Source organism: Pundamilia nyererei, unplaced genomic scaffold, assembly GCF_000239375.1.
Source record: "Pundamilia nyererei isolate P.nyererei 1_Seehausen unplaced genomic scaffold, PunNye1.0 scaffold00014, whole genome shotgun sequence".
NCBI lineage: Eukaryota > Metazoa > Chordata > Actinopteri > Cichliformes > Cichlidae > Pundamilia > Pundamilia nyererei.
In genome coordinates this window covers 5,930,141-5,943,435 of record NW_005187415.1, presented here as the reverse complement: position 1 = coordinate 5,943,435, position 13,295 = coordinate 5,930,141, and the positions used below count along the sequence as shown (strand labels likewise).

The following is a 13,295-nucleotide window of genomic DNA, read 5'->3' as shown; positions in this document are numbered from 1 at the left end:
CTATGAGAAACTATCCAAAAACACCTTTAAAGAAGATGGAAAAGGCAAGTATCTCATTTTATTTTATGCGGCTAAATATTATAGCACCTTTTTTTTTGCTTCACTTAATGAGCAGCTATGTTTGCAGGTTAATTTAGCTCTTGAATGCTTTATCTTCACAGCAGTTAAGCTCTGACTAAATAAAAGGTTATGTAAGAAACAAATGTATCCAAATGTATTTTGTTTGACATTAATCAGCACACAACTTCTCATCTTTATCTTGTAGGAGGGGGGCGCAGATCAAAGCACTTGCTGCTGCGTGAGAAAGAACATTTTCACATGGCTCTCTGCAGTTCTCTGAAAAACTAAATACGCCCAGTAATAACTTGAAGTCATCATTTCCTGTATGACTTTATCAGTGTCTCACATCATTGTGGAGGAATTTCGGTCCAGTCTTCTTCAATCTCGCTGCAGTATTTTAGTTCGGTTGAGTTCTGGACTTTGACTTGCTCCGGTCCTGTGGATGCAAAAGGAGCTCAAATCAACATCCCTCCATCGCCGTGCTTCACAGTCGGGATGAGGTGTGTGTTTTTCACCGAACATCTCCATTTTGTTCTCGTCTGTCCACGAACATTGTTACAGACGTCTTTTGGATTGTCCAGATGTCCAAAGAGACTCCAAATAAGCCATATGTGTTCAGCCCTTTTCTAGTTGTACTGTCATTCATTTAAATATTTCACATCCTAACTGAGTCCTGTTGTGTGTCTGTTTTATAGAGGTGCTCACACTTGCTGATGATCAGTTAATCAAGAGCATTTAATTAGCAGCACCTGACTACCCCTTAATTCCAGTGGAAGATGTAAGCATGTACTTTGAGTTTCACACACTGCTTCTGCATTTTGGCTCAGTTTATGTTAAGTAATAACTGTACCTGTTTGTAAAACTAGCTCCAGTTTACTTTTTAATGAGTAGCTCATGTAGGACAGGCAGCATTATAAGGAGCAGGTTTTTACCTGTTCTAAGACATTTTCTGCAGGTTCTTACTGTTAATAAATTAACTTATTGCATTGGTTTTGGTTTGTAGTTTCCCAACGTGCAAAAACGTTTCTTTTACTGGAGTAATTAGAGTAGCAGTTAGTTAAATATGGGGAAGCAATAGTGCATCTTTATTAGCAATCTTGTGGTGTAATATGTAACAATATCACTCTTTAATGCCATTTGTCAGTTTTTGCTTTACTAGTTTTGTTGTTTGCACTTGTATTTATGTATTATATTCAGCATTCTACATGCAGTTCTATTGAATTAACTCATTTTAGTATCATTTGTGTTTTAACTGTTCCACTTTATTCTAATAAACCATTTATTTAGTTTATGTTTAATATTTTGGTTGTTACAACACAGGAAATTCCCAACTTTTGCAATAAATATAGTACATCTTATCCTATCTGCAGAGTACATAAGGATTATTTCACATTTCATGCTATATAAAAAAGCAATGAACCGAATAAAATTAATAGCACCCGCAGTAATTTACTAAATGAAAGAATACCATGTGCTCACTGACTGAGTGCATTCACAGTTGAGTGAGTTGGTTTATCATGAATGATCCAAAACTAATTTCACTCTCTCTGCAACAACTTCCTGCCTCGATCCTGCACTTTAAAGGTCAGCTGAGCTCCTCTGGCAGGAAAGGATGAAGAGAGGAGGGAGGAAAGGCTCTTCTTAGCTGGATTTGACCCGACACACAGCAGCCTTGAATCACAGAGCTACTGCGTTGTGTATGTGTCGTCTACTCAAATCTGGACCGTTAAAAACTGCTGAGCTCACTGCCGTAGACTGCAGTGAGGGGGCGGCTTGCATAACAGGGAAACAGAAGCCGAAAACACAGGCAGGTGTATGCAGGACAGAGGTGGAGGAATGGCTTTGAAAATAAGAAAGATGCTTTCAGCAAATTTCAAAGTCAGATGAGTGTCTGTAGGTTTTAAGCACATTCACAAAGCCTTATAAAGGACTCGCATGGCTATAGTGTAAAGTTACACTTAACACATGAGTGATGCTTTAAGTAGTATTTTTTTCTTTACAGTGGCTGCTACTATTTGAAAAGAGTTGCAGATATTCTAAGGATGTGACTTCACTTCTAAGGAGCTTTAAAGTGTCTTTCGGGCCCATTGAATTGATTATTTTTTAGCATCAGGCCTCCCACTGTTTGCAAACACTTTTAATATATCATCTTCAGAGTATGTCAGGGTAGTGTTGACGGTTTTATATTTCTGCCCCCAAGTGGACAAAAAAAAAAATTCAGTTATTGCAGGAAGTTTTGTGGAAGCTTACTAAAAAATGCAATTATTGACATAAACTGTATATAAAAGATGGTTGCACCTATAGTGAACACTCATTTAAAAGCTAAATTACAGATTCATAATATTTCACTCAAAACTGAAGAACAAATGGCTGTTAGTGAAATCATCCACACAGAAAGACATTAACTGTTAAAAATTCTTCGATACTGTCGGCGCACACCTGACGATTAAAGCGGCAACCTTTAATGGATCGACTCCCACCTGCACTAAAGTCTCGCAAGAGTGTCATGCACGGTGGAGAAAACACAACCAGACCAACGAGAATCAAGTCATACATTGAACCTTTTATTAGCTAGGCTCATATTTAAAGTAGAAACCACACTACAAGTATTTCTTTCCCCTTTACAAAACTCATTATGTACACTACAGTGCTGACAGTTAAAAAGAACAGAAAACAAACAAACAAAGAAAAACTGGAGATAAATGAACTCTGTGAAAACAATTCTAGCCCCTGAAGACTTTTTGTTTTCAGCCATAACTTTTTTGTCACATTTCTACAAAAAAATAGAGAAGTTCCTGTCGTGTTTCTGTAACATCCAAAAGCCAAAAAGCGTATAAAGAGCGGCATAGCGCCTCACAACTGTTATCAAGTGCTTAATTATCACCTCGCTCTCCCCCAGAGCCATACAGTGAAGAGTTCTCACTGTGAACGTTGAGGCAAACTGACGACAAAAAGCTAAGGCGTTATCTGTCATTTTCCAAAATTTTTCAGGCTTGTGGTGAAACGAATCATTAAGGAAAAGAAACCCAAAAAACCTTCTGAACACTGCTGAACCCTCCGACCTCAGATGTTTGGAGAGCTTCCAGCGGCTTTAGACACCAATTTAAGGCTTTGCTCTGATTTTCCAGTTAAAACTAAGACCCCTTCACTGTATGTCTCTGGACCATTTAGTATTTCACAGTTAAGGACAGGCACTGGGGAAATGTGGGCTACATTAGCAATATCGATAGTAAAAAACAAAAAAGACAAAACAAAATCAAGACACCAACAAAGATACACAACTCTGTGACATGCACCGAGACAGATGAGTTTGACTCTCATGATCAGATATTTGGAGAAACATATATTCTTCATAGGCGCTGCTAAAAATTCCACATAAAATAATTTACTGTACTTTTAAACACTTCAGTCTGTGGTTCATAAATAAAACATTTCATAGACTCCACACTGTAGAGAAAGCAGACTTCAGGTAAATAGATAAATAGTGCTTTGGAAACGAGCTCTTGACAGCGTACCGTCTGTTTTCGAAGTGTAAATAAAAAAAATAAATAAAAAGTGAGCCTGAATGCACTGAAGTTACAGTCTTGGAAGAACCTGAAATTGCCCTGTGGATAATCTAATGGAATCTGCAAGTCTCGACTCAAAGTTTCCACAATAATACCAACTGCATTTTCACACGCACTAAAACTGCTGTGATGAGTCACGTTTGGGATGTCTTGGCTATGCTGCATCTGTATGATATTGCTCTTTGAATCCTAGCTCACAGTGAGCTGTCATCGTAGCTGCTTGTTAATAAAACACACAGATCCGGTTAAGGGGATAAAAATCGAGGTTCAGGATGTGCCCTGAATGCGTTTTCCTGAGACTTCTGGAGGCCCTGGGTCGAGTTTGTTCACAAAACTTGTTCTCAAAATTAAGAAACCCTGGCACACATCCAGGAGACGGGCGAAAAACAAAAAAAAAGAAAAGCAGCAAAATTACACAAAGAGCCCACTGTGGCGTTAAGGGCAGCCAGCACAGGACAACCTCAGTACTTTGAAAATGTGACTCTTAGTGGCCTGACTGAATGCAGTTCTACTGCATGCTGGAGCTCAGATAATGTTGAGTAGCATTAAAAAACTACAGCAACATTATAGCATTATAGCTCTAAATACAATATTAGGGAAAAGTACTGTGATAGACTGTATAGTACAGTACAGTAATGAAGTGTAGGAACATTAAATCAATACACCAGCGGTGATCCATCATTATTTCAGAAACAGTCTTGGGCACGGAGAACATACGAGAAAAAAAAAGCCACAAAAATGGAAGCATTAGCTGCAAGTTTCACAAAAAGGCCACACTTACAACCTTTATTCTATATTTATATAAATATCTGACACAAGTCTGGAGAAATCTTCACTTCCTGCATCTGACAGGCTCACAGATAATCTGATGTTTGAAAGGACTTATGCTCACTTCACTTAAAAACAAAACAAAAAAAACAGAGCCAGACAGCAGTTTGGCAGACGACAGGGCTCATTTGAGCCTGAATAATCTCTCCTTCAGAGTTCAGATGGCTAAAGGCCAAAGCTACCTGTAAATGAAAGGAATTCTCCATCACACTTTTTAACCTGTGCACGACCAAAGCATCTGTACAATCTAAGCCAGTTCAGTCCAGAGGTCTGGGTTATATCGAGTCCAACGCTGCTTGATAAACTATGATACTGTGTCTGCTTTCTCCCTCTTTAGTTATTTATTTTACATTGTTTTACAACAGCACAACCAAAATGAAACCTTATACGTATACAGTCATTTAAAAAGAGTTTCATTACGTACAAAAAACTACTATAAAATCTGCTTCGGCTCCTCTTCATGGTTTGGGGGTGGGGGGAAAACAGCAGGGCGAGGTTGAGGTGGTGGGTGAGGAGGAAGAGGGGGGGGAGGGGGGTGTGGGGAGGAGGATGGCGGTGGAGGAGGAGGTGGGTGAGGGAAAGACTGTGACAGGGAGAGCTGAACCTGCATGGATGCTGAGGTCTGGTATTGCGGTTGTAGGGGGTAAGCACCCGGCGGCTGCGAGAGGAAAGGCTGAGGGGGGAGGAAGGGGTGGGAGGTGAAGCCGGGATGCTGGGTGGGGAAGAAGGTTTTGGCGAACTGGTGTGGATGGGAAAGGTGAGGGGAGAGAGACTGGGTGTTAGTGAGGGGAGAGCTTAGAGGAGGGGAGGCCATTAGTGGGGGCTGGAAGTACGGCTGGGACTGTGTGGTGATATTTGGTTGGTGATGCAGGTGAAGCGGGCTCAGGTGGACCGAATGTGGCGGTGCTTTCTGGGTGAGAAAAGAGTTTAGCGTTTGAGGCTGTGTGGGAAGGGAAGGACTGGAGAGGGTGTTTTGGGGGAGCCCTGGAGGTCTGTGAGGGATGTGGGAATGCGGCAGGAGAGGGGAGAAAGAGAGGGGAAGCATCTGAGGGAGGGGAGGAGGTGGGAGATGCTGGGGTGTGTATTGCTGCATGTAGTTTCCTTGCCTCGAGGCGTCCTGTGGTGGATGTACTGGCAAATCCACGGATGTCCTGGAGTCTGAGTCTAAAGTGTGAGTCTGTGCCTCTGGGCGTGTTTGTGTCCGCATGTCGATCCCTGTGTAAGTCCATGTGTTGATTTCGGAGGGGTGTGTTTTTATATCCACAGTGGGCAACCCCTGTGACCACCCCTGTGTCTGTGTGTCTGTGACCGGGAGCGAGTCTTTGTCCTTCGGTTGATCTGACTCCGAGGAAGGAAGAGGCTGAGAAGAAGGAGGAAGCGTGGAGAGAAGAGATTCCACTGCAGGCTTGAGACTAGTCAGGGATGAAGAGGAAGCTGGCAGAGGGGAAGATGTGGACACCACAGCAGAGGAGGAGGAGGAAGAAGAAGAGGTAGAAGATGGATGGGAAGCTGCAAAAGTCGAATGCAAGCTTGCGACAGGTGAAGGTGAAAACGCTGACGAGGTGGAAGACTTTGGGGATGATTTCGGAGAAGCTGAAGAGGAGGAACTTCTACTGGAAGACGTTGTTCTGCTGTCTAAGAGATGGTGGTGGTGGTGATGAGGTTTAGATAATATTTTGGGTTCTGTGTCCCGATCAAGAGGAAGGAAAGCAGGAGGGGACATAGTGCGAGGTGGAGGAGATTTATTCTTGCAGGCAGGGGCTGGAGATTCTGCCTTCACCTTTGCAGGAGGTGAATCCTGCCGTTTAGGCCCTCTTTCTTCAGCTGCCCTCTCCATCGCCTCCTGTTTGTCTGAGTGCGCTGAGAGAGCAGACCGGGACGGGGGAGGTGGATGCTGAAGGCGATCACTGTCCTCCTCCTTTCTGCCAGTTGGCAATGTCCTGCTTTCTGCCACCTCAACCTCAACATCCTCATCCTTTATCGTCTTCTTCTCATCCTCCTTTTCCCCCTCAAAAACCGATTCAGTCTCTTCCACTTTCAGCCCTTCTCCCTTGTGGTACTGCAGGAGGCGGACATGCCATGCCAGGCTGCAGACAGCAGAAACTGTCTTGAACTGGTGGACCACATTGCGGGGGATGAAGTAGATGTCATCGTGGCACAGGCGGATGCGAGCATAACGAATGCCTTCCCGCCGCAGCTGGTTTAGTTTGGCGTCGTCCACCCACTGCACACACTGTATAGAGAGAGGGCGGGAAGACGGTTAAAAACGGAGGAGAGGAAGAAAATAGATGTCATAATACCATGAGAATAAGAATTTGAGCAGCAGAGGGCCATGCTGACTTAGATAAAGTAAACAAAAGGACATGCATCGCAAAACTGATTGAAAACACAGTTACACGTCAGAATGAAAGTATTACTAACATTAGAAAACAAATGTATTTAAATTCTTTATTAAGATTTAAATTAGCCTACATCCTTCCAGTTGTCTGATATGCACTGCTTCACAGGACACTGAGAAAACCGGCTGCATGAAGTTAAAAGGCAGCAGCCTCTTGTTAACAATTCGAGAGTTGTTTTGGTTTCCTTTAAGGATGCCGAGCTGCATTGAAATGGTCTGCAGGCTTGTTCCAATCCCCAGGGGGGACATTTTGCTGACGCACGATTCAAAACTCACAGATTAAATAAATTCAAAATAGAATTCCTTTGCATAACGAGTCAGAACAGCGGCAGCAAGACAAAATCTTGTTCTCTGAAGTTGCTTTTGATCTCCTTGAGTGCAGGTTGTACTTATGCAGTCTGCACAAGGGGAGCTGGAGTCTCTTTATCTCAAAAAGGAAAAGAAGCTACACAGACTGCAAAATCAAAGCTGGCAGAAAGGACTAGAGGAACTTTAATGTGTTTTTTTTTTTTAAATAATTTGTATTTTTGTCATTTTTTTAAAATAGGTAAAAGAAAAAAAAAGAGCAGTGTGTTTGTTTGTTTTGGTGAAGTTAGATTGTTTTGGCAGTAATTCATTAACTATACTGCTCAAATATTTATTTCACTTTAAATAAACATTTATCTTATGGGGGATTTTTCTGAAATTTAAATAAAATTCACATGATACATAAATAAATATGAAAAAACAGTTGGTGATCACAGAGGACGTCTGGCAGGGACCTGGATCGAGACTAGTGATATTTAACATTTAATTCTTCCTCCACGGAAAGATGTCTGCGGGTGCAGATGGACACAACAAGAAGCCTGGTTATTAATCACTTGGTGTGAGTTTCCTTCATTGATTTTGAAAAAAACAAATACCAGCAGCCAAAAAACAATCTGCATTTACAAGCAGCTAACTGCGAGGTGCAAAAGATCAGCATGGAAACAAACTAATCGAAAACTTCAAATGGCATCTGTGAACAGACTGACTATTAAAGCTTGCTGCTCGTTACTCGTTACTTAATAATCTACGTAACAAGGATTGCTAAGCAGATTAACCCGGAGAAATAAACTAAACTACATAAGCAAAAAATAAATACAGAAGAACTATAACTATAATTATTTACTATAGTAACACTTGTCTTTTCTTGTCTTAAGACAAACCTCTAGCTGAGGTTAAAATTGTCCACCGGGTGGCAGCATCCATCATCAGGTTTACACTCAGTTGATATTTTGGTAACACTTTATCCAATATGAGTTATTATAAAGGTCAATTTACTGGGAGTAATAGGAGTGAGTGAGCACAGGTGTGTGTGTGTGTGTGTGTGTGTGTGTGTGTGTGTGTGTGTGTGTGTGTGTGTGTAATGTAACACCTGAGACAGCGGGGGTTCATGTAAGTCCAACTGCAGCCTCTGAACTACATAAGGGAAATCACCAGCGTGGAAACACACAACATCTTTGGTTACACGAGGAGGCTCCAAGCTGAAAACGAGCAAGGGGGGAGGGAAGAGAGAAGGATTATATGATATCCGTCAGTGACTAAGCTGTGTAAATACAGAGCGTGTGTCACTTCCACACAGACGGCTGCTTACCAAACTGTCTGACATTTACAGCGTGCGCTACTGTCGCTTCAACGCCTACCTTTCTACGGAGCATACGGCCTTCAGCACCCCCACGGCCGCCGTGGTTTGGCGCTCGAAACCCTGTCCGATGTGATCGGCGTGGGCTCGCGTCCGATCCTCGAACAGCATCTCTCTGGGCTCGCTGGTCCTGGGCAGGGACTGAAGCAGGTTCTTCACCTCATTTGCGGAGCTAAGAGAAAAAGCAGAGTGAAAAAGTAGAAAAACACAGCGTGCCCACACAGTTTGTGTTTCTCACCCGTCTGCTTCCCTGCTGTCTAAATAAAGAAGGAAATGACTAAAGGTGAGTGGGATGCTCACTCTCCCAGGCTCTTTCTTTCCCGTCTGCTTTATAACAGCACAAAGAGACCTGCTGCTGTTGCTGTTGTATTATCAGCATCAGCTAAGACAGAGACAGAAGCATCTACAATAACAAATCAATCAGCCATAGGGATACACAGAGCGATACTGCCTTTAAATGATTTGTAAATAAGATGGATTTTACCACAATCAGCAACCAGTATTTATCTCGTCTAGTCTAAATTTTAAATGTTCAAATCCTGCCTGTCAAAGCGTTTACAACATATAATAAAGTAATAAAGACTGCTTTGTTTTTGGCTTTAAGGGGAAATAAATACAACAAAAATAATGAAATAAATAGATAAACGATTCAAACATTGACATTGAACCACAATTTTGCAATTGCCGCCTCTGTAACAGCCAGCGCTGATGTCATGTTATACTTTGTTCTTTATTAGTTGGCAAAGCTATGACTTGGCCTAGATGCTTGCAGGTCAAATTTAAGACCTTTTTAATAACACTTAGAACAAAATTTTACACCAAGATTCACATCAGAAGTGAAAAATATGTTCTCTCCAAGTAAACACATTAATGTCAGTTCAAACAATTGTTATTCGTGAGCCATTTGTCATGAAAGTCACATCTTCCCTTTTCTAATGAGCACGCTGGCTAACAAAGCCGTCATCATAGTCGTCCCCAGTGTTTCCATCAGTGTGTGCAAGACGGGCAGCAGGCCAGGCCTAAGCACTGGGGGCATTTTTGTTTATTTTGGTTTGCATTTATTTTCTGGGGAAAATCTTTAATTGGCATCAGCACAAACTGTCCGTACACATATAAAAATATTCTGAAAGCTTTAGGTGAACAGGTGATCAATTACATTATGCTATCTAATTCTTTAGAGACCAAATAAATACATAAATAAATAAATAAATAAAAGTGAAATATTTAAGATCCAATCAAATTTAAGATATTTTAAGGACCCATAGACATCTTGTCTTTACTTTTCCCTCATCTTATCCAGTGTAGCTGGATCTAATCTAAAAATCCTTATCCTTGATCCACATGCTGGAATTTTTGTCATAAATGAAAAGGTCATTTGTGTACGAGTATGGACACTTTTGCACTCGGCTTATTATTTTTCATATCGTTTCCTGTTAGAGATTTGTTTGTTTTTCAATTGCACTATACAGGTTACAGGTCACATTAAATGTGGGACACATTTTGAAATGATTTATTGTAGTCTCATTTTTAATAATCACAAAAATCTGGCATTTTAACAGGGTTGTTTGTCTACACTTTTCACATCCACTGTATACCTCAACTATTAAGCCAGAACTTGGAAACTTCACAGCCTGAGGGTAAGCCGATGTAAACTTAACGAACAAGCAGGCATGTTTGTTTTAAAAAGACTTACAAGAACAAACAGATCCCTAAAAACTGCGCGTTACTTAATGAAAGTGTCAGCGCTCACAGTTAAGTAGTCGATACGTTTAATGTTTGATAGAAGCAGGATGAAAAAGGCGTGTTTCAGCCTGTGGCTTCAGTGAGAGTTTCTGAAACATTTGTGGGTGTAACCCTCATCAAAGCACCATTCATGCTCCGTCTGGTTTCCACACCACACAGAATTTACCCATGTATTAATAACTCCTCCACTTTGATACATAACACACATATTAACAGTATAAAATACTGCAGATAATTTACATATTTGAGGTCATTTTATAAATGTAAGAATTTATTGCACTTCTCTGATTCACATGCAAGATGTAGTATGAACCAAAAGATGAAAGATAAAACAACAAACCCACAATGCGTCTACACAATTACTGCAGGCCTTCAACAGATATGTCAGATTTTCTAGGTCCGGATGCCCCCCCCCCACTCCCAAATCTAATCATTTTATTCAATTCAGTTTTATTTATATAGCGCCAGATCACAACAATAGTTGCCTCATGGTGCTTTATGGTTCCATGTTTGCTGCCGGCATAATGCGTGTTTACAAATAAGTGTGAAAAATTGTAGATCTACAACATTCTCTCGCATTTAAAAAAAAAAAAGAGAGAGAGAAAAAGCCCAAAAAACACAAGCTGCGTTTCAAGCAGTGTAACGGCAAAAGCTAGACGATGTACACATACGAAGTCTGCGCTTGGCTTCATGTGTGCAGACTGAAGAGCTGTGAAGGAAAAGCATAGAAATGAGCCGTGCTGCCAAACAATAGAAGTACTGCAGTCAGCTCACTGCTGGATCAGTGACTCACACTGGAGCTGCAGTCAAATTCAAACAAGAGTATAAACACACGCACAGAGTTTGCGAGAGAGTCCTTCGAGAGAGTAACACACACACAGACACAAGCTTCGAAACTACCCGTGCTGAATGCTGAATTGTGCGTTCATTCATTCAGAGATAAGAAGAGAGAGGCATGAGCTGGTGGAAGAGGAAGAAAGAAGCAGGGGAAAATAGTGCAGAGAGTGGATGGGGGTAGATGAAACACACACACACACACACGCACGGAGAGCTCAGTGTGTCTGAGCTGACTGCAGGCTGACAGTAATAAATGTAAAACCAGGAAAGCTGGTAAGTGAAACTGTGAAAAGGGAGAGCGTAAAGGGAAGAGTGCTGAATGTGCACATCTTTGAAGCCTACCATCCGCTGCAAATCTTTAACTACATGTGAGGTCGTGTTATTCTCCCACCGTGTCTGCTGGTAGTGTGCACCAAAATGTCAGGAGAGATTCCTGCGCCTTTATTGCCAGTTAAAGCAGGACTGAGGGGTAGATGAGTAGAAGAGGGCGCAAGGAGATAATAGGGCTGGTGGGATAAAGAAGGAGGGAGGTGGGGAGTATGTGGATATAAAGGGAGAAAGCAATGGAGGAAAGCAATGCTCTCTGAACATACAAAAGCTGTTTTTTGTGTGTGTTAATTATATTGATTTTTGGCCAGGTTCTGCATTTAAAACTCAATTTAGCCCCAAAGTAATATGTGCCAAATGAAATTCATCAACAAAAGCACACAAATGTTGTTAATGGTTGTGTAACTCTATTGGAGAATCTATCTAATATTTTGAAAAATGTAGATAATACCAGAATATATGATATATTAATAATTGGGATACCATGTTTGAAAACTGATCATTTGTTATATTCTCTAGTGGTTTATTTATTTGGAGCATTTTAAGCCTTTATTTGACAGGAAAGTGAAGGGAAATGAAGGGACTGGTGGGTTGCCTTGTCAACCAGGTGAGGTTGACAAAGCAAAACCGATCAGGAACATGTATACAAAATCTAATAAAATATGAAAAAAACAAAGGTAAAAGTTAATCTGGAGTAAAATGCAATTAAAAAAAAACCAATAAAACAATTTCAACTACACAACAAAAGCACAAATACAGATCAAAATGCAGTAAATGTGGTACTAAATGTAGTAAAAACAGCTCAGTAAATATCAGTGTAAGTATAGTAGACAGTGCAGAGCACATAAAGTGTGAAGTGCTTGAAATAAAAGGTTAACGTCACGTTAACATCCTTTTTTCTTTCAGAAGCGTTCCACCTCTGTCTCTTCGTTGCTAAGCTTTGCGGGTTTGATCAGCTCACGCTGGCTGTCACGCTCGCATCACATTCTTCGTCAATCCCCTGTCTTTCTTCAAAATGGTGCTGGCCCCGGCTGCTGCTGCCGCTTCTACTATGCAATTACAGTAAATCTGTGTGAGCGTGGCGCCCTTTCACCAAGAGCTGAAATATTTTGGTTTATTTTCATCATCTGACCACTATAATCAAGCTGAATTCTCAGACTGAGAGTCTCAGCGCTGTCAGAAAGGCACAACAGTTTGACCTTTCCACTGAAACTACTGAGAAATAAAAAGCAGCGCCGCGAAGAGACGCTGCTCATGCGCCAGCAGCCTTCCTCCAAACAGCGCAAGGCCAAACTGCAGCCAAGGACTTGCTGCAAACATCACGTCCTCCTCTCCTCTTCACTACTTCTCCATATTTCTTTTGACATGCTTTCTTTTTTGATGTCTCTTTTCTTATTCACACACTGACAGACATGAAAAACACCTGAGCTCCTGAGAACAGCAGCATGTGAAGTCCTCAATAAATCAACTTCAAGCAGAAAACAGAAGTCAAGAAGAAGCGGAAAACAGACTGTAATAGAAACTATCTGTGGAGGTAGCAAGGACAGAGAAATGAGGCCGGAGCTGCAAGGCGGGTGAAAGATTGAGAAATTTCCTACATGCAAGTCTGGTTTTATTTTTTATTTCCGTTAAGTGAAAGGTTTAATTTGCCCCCCTCCAACATGTACTTTTAGTTTTACTAACTTTGGTCTAAACCCAGTGGACCATGAAAAGACAAAACACATTAATGTGTACCATAATATAGGGAATTTGGTGCAAACACAAATTAAAAAGCAGGCACACTTAACCTAATAATTAAAAATGGGACATCTCCTATGAACTAAAGGACTAAAGCTGCTAATAAAAGTGTGCTTAGTTGAAATCGGCGTGAAAT

The 13,295-nt window shown here is 41.2% G+C and overlaps 1 protein-coding gene across 1 annotated transcript in view; it reads right to left on the bottom strand.

The window, feature by feature from the left end:
* Positions 1-2,793: 2,793 nt before the first annotated feature.
* Positions 2,794-13,295, bottom strand: part of LOC102215499 (round spermatid basic protein 1-like) — a 40,614-nt gene continuing 30,112 nt past the window's right edge. The window contains 3 exon segments of the mRNA XM_013908761.1: positions 2,794-6,687; positions 8,249-8,357; positions 8,517-8,772. Coding sequence (XP_013764215.1) covers positions 4,888-6,687; positions 8,249-8,357; positions 8,517-8,772 — 2,165 coding nt within the window. The 3' untranslated portion in view covers positions 2,794-4,887.